This window comes from Diadema antillarum, unplaced genomic scaffold (assembly GCF_040938485.1).
Source record: "Diadema antillarum isolate AM-2024a unplaced genomic scaffold, OU_Dant_1.0 scf00000067, whole genome shotgun sequence".
In the NCBI taxonomy this organism is placed as follows: Eukaryota; Metazoa; Echinodermata; class Echinoidea; order Diadematoida; family Diadematidae; genus Diadema; species Diadema antillarum.
In genome coordinates this window covers 285,940-293,956 of record NW_027270956.1, presented here as the reverse complement: position 1 = coordinate 293,956, position 8,017 = coordinate 285,940, and the positions used below count along the sequence as shown (strand labels likewise).

The 8,017-nt window shown below is 38.4% G+C and overlaps 1 protein-coding gene across 1 annotated transcript; it reads left to right on the top strand.

Moving 5' to 3' along the window:
* The first annotated feature begins 1,194 nt into the window (after positions 1-1,194).
* On the top strand, positions 1,195-7,484 carry LOC139716591 (hepatic lectin-like). The gene is made up of 3 exons (XM_071628119.1): positions 1,195-1,390; positions 6,051-6,257; positions 7,291-7,484. The coding sequence occupies exons 1-3, from the start codon at positions 1,195-1,197 to the stop codon at positions 7,482-7,484; spliced, it is 597 nt and encodes a 198-aa protein (XP_071484220.1).
* Positions 7,485-8,017: the final 533 nt, after the last annotated feature.

The window sequence follows — 8,017 nt, the reverse complement described above, 5'->3', positions numbered from 1 at the left end:
AATATATTGCTACCTTAAACAAGTGGGACTGTTTCACGTCGTTAAAACATGCATCAAATTGCACCATTTGCAACATCAAAATGCAAAAAGTTCTTAGCGTGGGAGGGGGGACACCCCCCTCCCACACCCTCCCCTCCCCCCTCGCTCGCTCCGCTCGCTCGGGTTCAGTCGCGTTCATGATATTCAGTGAAAAGAATTAACACAAGAAGTGTGTTTAAATCATACCATTTTATAGGCAAATTGTTCAATAATAATCTACACTGAAATATACCGCTACCTTAAACAAGTGGGACTGTTTCACGTCGATAAAATGAGCAAAAACATGCATCAAATTGCGCCATTTGCAACATCAAAATGCAAAAAGTTCTTACCGTGGGAGGGGGGACACCCCCCTCCCACACCCTCCCCTCCCCCCTCGCTCGCTCCGCTCGCTCGGGTTCAGTCGCGTTCATGATATTCAGTGAAAAGAATTAACACAAGAAGTGTATTTAAATGATACCATTTTATAGGCAAATTGTTCAATAATAATCTAGACTAAAATATACTGCTACCTTAAACAAGTGGGACTGTTTCACGTCGATTAAACGCGCAAAAACATGCATCAAATTGCACCATTTACAACATCAAAATGCAAAAAGTTCTCACCGTGGGAGGGGGGGACACCCCCCTCCCACACCCTCCCCCCCCCCCCCCTCGCTCGCTCCGCTCGCTCGGGCTCGGTCGCTTCGCTCCCTCGCAGACTAACCGCCCCCCCCTAAGATCAAATCCTGGCTACGCCGTTGAGTGTCGGATATACCAGTAGAGCGCGCTTTAAAAAAATTACCCGCGTGATCGCCATTTTAGTGTGCGGGTTGCCTCAACCGATTGATCGATTACACTACACGTACGTTTTGTTTATTAGCTGTTCCGATCTCGCTGATTTCCTGCTCTAGATTTGTTCAGTTTTGTGTTTTATTGTATTCATTCATTGGTCATGGAAGTTGACGAAACCCTGCTTAATATTATGATGCGAAAGAGAAGACGTAAGGAGAGGAATCGTGAACGATTCTTCGAATTTGCGAAGAGAAGGAGCCGTTCATTTCTTCCGCTCACTGCCATGGTGTTCATGTTGTTTCCAGCGGGAAACAACGGTATTTACCGTATTTATCGGTATTTACTTTTTTGTTTGTTTTTGATTATTTTCTTGTTTAAGCCATGTTACCTGTGACGGTAGCTTCGTCGATCTGTGGCCACCCGCAACACCCCGCCCTGAACTACTCCACCCGGGGACTCCCCGCGTGTGGCGACAAGAGACTGAGGATTGGATCCGTGGTAATGACCATCCCGAAACTTGTCAAAGTTTCATCCACCTGTCGTGATGAGAGGGGATATCCAGTATGTCGCATACCAGGTCTGCTTATTAGGATATTTTCCATTGATATGAACTGTTGAAATGTACAGTGCACTCCCGTTACAACGAACACGGTTATAACGAAATTTCGTTATAACGAAGTAAAACTTTTGGTCCCAAAATTATCACCATTAAAGGGTGTGTACAGTTCTGGTCGAGGTGAGGATTTAGCTTTTAACGTTTTGCGAGATATTCAGAAACTACTCTATGAGATGTCAAAGAGCATGCAGTTCTAAGGGGTATCAAAAGTTTATTCGATGAAAATCGGTTTTGAAATGGCTGAGATATCCAAAAACAGATATCCAAAAAAAAAAAATAAATAAAGTTGTGGCATGTCGCCTTTTATTATTAACACTTTTTTGGATATCTCGGCCATTTTGAAAACCAATTTTCATCAAATAAACGTTGAATCCTTCTTAAGATTACATGCTCTTTCATATTTCATAAGAGGCTTTTCATTATCTCACTTTGGAATGTTCAAAACATGAATCCCCACCTCAACCAGTTCTGTATCAGTCCCTAGAAATTCGCTTATAACGAACACGGTTATAGCGAAATGTTCGTTATAACGAAGTCTTTTCTGAGCGCCACAGACAAAGAGAAACAAAAGAAATGTGCTCCGTTATAACGAAATGCAAATTGCTTTCGAAAATACGTAGCGGAACAAAGCGTCTCTGCATGGGCGAACGCTTCACATCAGTGTGTGTGTTCGCTCCGTGTGTCACGCACAGTTTCTGAGGGGAACTTGCGTTTAATATTGTAATACAATAATCCCATCCCATTTTACATATGTTTCCAGTGTATGATGAGTATTCAGCAAACAGAATATATATGCGTGGTTTCCTTGTTTTCGTTATATATTGTATTTGTTCGGTTATAACGAAAACTCGTTGTAACGAAAGAAAACTGCCGGTCCCGAGCATTTCGTTATAACGGGACTGCACTGTAGTATGCTTGTAAGCTAGAACACTTAAAATTAGTAACACAGAGATTTTGTGATTTTGTTGCTGTTGTTGCTGTTGTTGTTGGTGCGGTATGGTTTAGGCCTACAGGTAAGCAGAAAATCGCATGTAAATAAACACATCAAAATGTACACAAATTTTAAATATACAAATGCCGATGCCGCACAAGGCATTAAAACCATCACTGGGGGCGCTGTGGCATAGTGATTCCCGCCCAGTGCTTACTTCCCTAATTGGAAAATATGTTTTTACCCACCATGTCCCTCTCGACTCAGGTGTATAAATGGGTACCTGGCAACGCTAGGGTAATAATAATGGCAGGGCCCTCTGGTAGAGCAGTGACAACACTAAAGAGGTTAACCTGGATTAATAAGCCATTATCATTATCATTATTATCATTGTCATCATCACCATCACTGACCATCTGGTGAAAGCTTGGTTATTAATCATTTATTTGAATAAATACGCAGTACTCGCTGATAATAATGAAGGATAAGTTTTACGTTGACTTTTCGTCTCTGCCCTTCCCGAAATTATTCCGAGGAAAGTTGGAGTACTTGCAAGAAGAATTCAACATCACGTTGCAATTGATTTTGATTAGCAGATTAAAATCAATTGAAAATAGATATGTTTTTTTGCAAACATGTACAACTGAAATTATCTAAGGTAATAACGCCATTTTAGTATTCACAACTAACCTTTCGGTTTGTAATAAAATGAAATGACATTTTGGATTGGTGATATTGCGATACCTCCCCGTTAAGTCTTTAATGCAAATTACGAGCAACAAGCCAATGGAATGGATGTAAAGGTTACACGGTATTTATTTTTCTTTTTTTAAGACTAAAGAGGCAATTTATTGATAAATTTCGTGCGTAGAACATCAGGGGACAAAATCTATTGTGAGGCAAGGATGCTTCACCGTGCCCTATAGATACTTAAATATATATGAGGGCATAATTGCCCTTATTATTACTGCTTTGGAAAAACACATGGAATGTTAAAATTCCGTGACTTTCTTATCTTGCGTTCAATTTCAGTGACACTTTTACCATTCGGTTTGTGCGATTTCACTGTCATTCTGTGAATGCTGACTGGAACACAATTATGATAATATGGAATGTCACGGTAACAGGCGCGAAAAAAAAAGTATACACTGTATAGTAGATGCACCTACTTTGCGAAGATGATATGCTTTCAGCGGAATTAATCGGTGGTGTCTGTTTTAAGTAACTCTTCGAGTGATTATTTCATTTTTTCCATTTCATTTCATTTATAAATATCATTAATGACTGATAACGTTGTAAACCGCTAAATTCAGATTGCCTGTCGGGACCCTGTAAAAACGGCTGGTGCGAAGAGACTATCATCGGCTACAAATGTCACTGCCCAATGGCATTCAGTGGCATGAACTGTGAAACTAGTAAGTATAAATCTCTCTACACATTTCTGAAATGATTGAAATATCATTTGAAGTTTTCGGTAGGTTTTACTATTTTACTTTTATTTGACTTATAGGAAAATTGCTTTATGAAATACACTAAATACGATCAATTTGCAGAATAGAAACCGAATTTTCTCCGTTATAAGGTGCGTCCCAAGTTTCCCTCCTGTTCTTTCTCGTGCGTCTTTTGATACGATTTCTCTCTTGATGTTATTTCATCCTTACATCCCTTTACATACTGAATTAAAGTCGTTCTTTCAAGTGTGTTATGTTTCGTATGAATGGTATCGGTAATTCCTTGCGCTTCGCCGTATTATAGATTAAAGAAAGGTTTGATCTTATCGCTTTGCGTTAGTATGGGTTGTAACATATTTTGTGTAGCAGCCACTGGAATGTTGATAATTTGATTTGTTTGCTAAGATGTTTATCTCGAAAGATGATGACAATGTTTCTGAATGTTCGGCAAATGACTAACTGATTTGATTAAAGATGGTGCTTACAAATTACTGATGACTGAGTATAGAAGGAATTGTGATGAACAGACGTCCTTCATTCGTGTTCCCTCCTCGCCTGTCACTCATTTTCCTCGTCCCTATGATGATTTGATTTGATTTGATCTGATTTATTCACAAAATGCATATATACATACATTATTCACAAATGTGCACATAGTTTGTACACGAAATAAGTTATTATACATTTGTGTGGATCGTCATTATCTATGAAAAGCTTGACTGGGACGTCCAGTATGGATAATGTACAAATTTTGTACATAAACATGAATGATGAACAACAATAACAAAAATGGCCCTTATACAAACAAGGTTCATGTGCTAAACACCAATATAATAATCACCTAAGTTTCTTGAAGCAAATATTCATAATGAAGACTTAGAAAAAAAAGAACAACAACATTATTAACGCGTAAATAAGCACTGAATTGATCAGTGTTTTAGTAGTAGCCATGATAAAAAAATCATGGGCGTACATACTCGAGCAGGATTCGAACCTACGACCTCCTGATCACCGGACAGGCGTCATCTCCACTAGACCACCGAGCTTTCGCCCGAAAGCAAGTGTTGGTTCTAATCCATATAGCATGCAGCGGGTACTGCTTTTGTTATTCAAATTCATGAATTTCTTCCGCTGATCAATTCAGTGCTTATTTACGTCGATGTAGGGCAATTTGTCAATCAGTTGCAATGAAAACATCTCGGCGGAAGAAATTCATGAATTTGAATAACAAAAGCAGTACCCGCTGCATGCTATATGGATTAGAACCAACACTTGCTTTCGGGCGAAAGCTCGGTGGTCTAGTGGAGATGACGCCTGTCCGGTGATCAGGAGGTCGTAGGTTCGAATCCTGCTCGAGTATGTACGCCCATGATTTTTTATCATGGCTACTACTAAAACACTGATCAATTCAGTGCTTATTTACGTCGATGTAGGGCAATTTGTCAATCAGTTGCCATGAAAACATCTCGGCGGAAGAAATTCATGAATTTGAATTATTAACGCCACCGTGCAATCAAATTCTAATGAAGGTGTCACGACTTAAAAAAAAGACGTAAATATGACGAGATATTCACCAGTCTGAATACTTGTTTTTGGTCTTAGGGGTGTCTTAAAGGACGTCATCTTTTAACCAACTAGACGTAAAATGACGTAAAATCATGAAGTCTTATTTGACGACATACGCTGATGCAAACTGTCGTGTTATAAAGACGTACATAATATGACTTGAATATGACGTCTTACATGACTGAAAAAGACGTGAATATATGATGTCAATATGACGTCGACACGACTTTGAGAAGACGTAAATAGGACGTGATATATACCCGTCTGAATACTTGTTTTTGGTCGTAGAGTCATCATAAGAACGTCATTTTTTAAAACCAATATGACTTCAAAACGACTCAAAATGTGACGGCTTATCTTGAGACATACTTTCGTGCAAACTGTCGTTTTAAAGAGGTAAATATGTGACGTTCATGTGACGTGTGACACAACGTATGAAAAAATATATAAAAAAAATGTGACGTAATTTTACTTGTCTCTGCTATCTCGGTGTTTCCTTATGTGTGTATGTGCATGTCTGTGTGAGTGTTTTCTTCCATGCTATCTCATGAAATGAAACTTATACCATCAAACTTAGCCAATGATTGACTGGCGCTTTCATGTGGTCACTCGAGCACAGCAGCTTTTACATTTAAATGATTCTTCTTGCCGTGTTTCAATGGTCACGGTGCAGTGGATGATTGCCCAGACGGCTGGGTGAACAATACTGAGAGCGGATCCTGCTATAAACTGGTGATGTCAGAGAAAACCTACAGTGCTGCAAAAAGCACCTGTGCACAGGAGAACGCCCATGTCGTCAGTTTGAACACCGAGGAAGAGCTGTCGTTCGTCTACCAGTACGTCTCCAACGAAGTCAACCCCTTCAAAACGTTCTGGATAGGTATTTGTTTTTGTTCGTTTATCTATTTGACAAGTGTATTCTGAAGGAATAATAAAGAGCTAGAATAGTCATTTTAGAGGTTAGGTTAAATGCAATTAAATATACTTTTCTTCATTAAAGGAAACAAAAACCCCAAGAGAAACGTTGATTGAGTAAGAGCAGCAACATTAGTAGAACACATCAGTGAAAGTTTGAGGAAAATCTGACAATTGATGTAAAAAAGTTATTATTCTTTAAAAAAAAAAAGATTTTAGTGTTGTAACCGCTGGATAAAGAGACCACTTCAGCTTATCATGTGTGGACAACAATATAAAGAAAAAAAAGAGAGAAAATTCAACATATTTTCGATTTTCTAGCATAATGAAAAAGCACTTGACTTGCCTTTTTTTCAGAAAGCAAGGAGAATGGCATTACCCTCAACATGTGTCAGTAACAAGTTGATGGAATGTATAATTTTCCCGAAAAATGATTTGAGGAATTCACCTTATATTTCCTGTATATTTTTGTCCACATCTGTCATGAAATTTAGTAGTCTTCTACTCCAGGGAATCGTACTTTTTAATATAGCTTATTTCTGTAAGGCTTGTATATTAGTTTGCTTTTACACAGTAACATAAGCATGAGACAATCTGCCTTTAATATCTATGGACTCTTACCAAAATATTTTCTTGCCATAGTTTACTTTCATTTCACTTTCTTTTTTCTTTTTTGTTGTGTGCTGGTTTTAAAGAATGCTTGTTTTATATTTGACAGAGTTTCAAGAAAAGCTTTGTATTATACAGAAGCATCACCATAAATGTCAATACGGAACCAATCAACAGAACAAAGATCTTTGATAAGATCTGTATAATTCAGATCATTCGGAAAGCTTTGATATTCAAAATACTGACGATTTTTGTCCGGTCGCATATCATTCGAAACAAGGGTCGTGACTTCATCTGAGAATAAATTGCCGAGAAAATGTACTTGCACAAATTATTTGTGAAAACATTATCAATACAAGGAGACTTTCATCGCAACCTCTTTACTGCAGGACTGACTCGTGTCAGTGGCGGCTGGCTGTGGGAAGACGGAACCAGCCTGAACATAACATCCAGCGCTTTTTGGGCCGACGGTGAACCTAACAATTATGGCAATCAGGAGAATAACGCTCAAGTAAAAATGGGCTCAAAAGTAAATGACGTCCGTGGCAGCCACAGCATGTATTTTGTTTGCGAGAAGAAATAACGTGTACTGGTCTCCTAGAGGACAATGTTTGGGGCTATGACGCAGTCTGTCGATTATGATAAATAGAAGAGAATCTGATCCCTTGTTTGTTCAGGGTATCAAATCCAAGTTAATATCATTCAAACGTGGTGATGTAATTTCCACACATTGTGCGTTAGGTATCCACATTGCTTCTGATAAAGAGAAGACGATAATAGTATAATTTATCAATCCATCGTGATTATTCAACCTATGACTAGAAAAGTGGCATAGTGTCATTAACTTTCGATTTACCTAACTTTAATAGTTGTGATTGTGTCAAGGGACCTTGTTGTATCCATTTTTACCATCTCATGGGAATGTCTCATCAATAAAGCAAATCACATAGATCAAATTCACCTTCAAGCTTATTTTATTTCTCTCCATTCAACATAATCAACAACATTATACTCACAGTGTGACTGAGTAATCCATGAAAAACGGGATTCATTATACTTTTGATGAGAATTGCAAAACTAACACGACTAAGGCAATTTAGTAGTTAAATTTGAGGA

Bases quoted from the DNA above. Each gene is read 5' to 3' on its own strand.
- LOC139716591 (XM_071628119.1), top strand. From the start codon at position 1,195: ATGTTACCTGTGACGGTAGCTTCGTCGATCTGTGGCCACCCGCAACAC. The intron at 1,391-6,050 runs GTCTGCTTATTA...GTCACGGTGCAG, and splicing joins TCCAGTATGTCGCATACCAG to TGGATGATTGCCCAGACGGC. The intron at 6,258-7,290 runs GTATTTGTTTTT...TCTTTACTGCAG, and splicing joins CTTCAAAACGTTCTGGATAG to GACTGACTCGTGTCAGTGGC.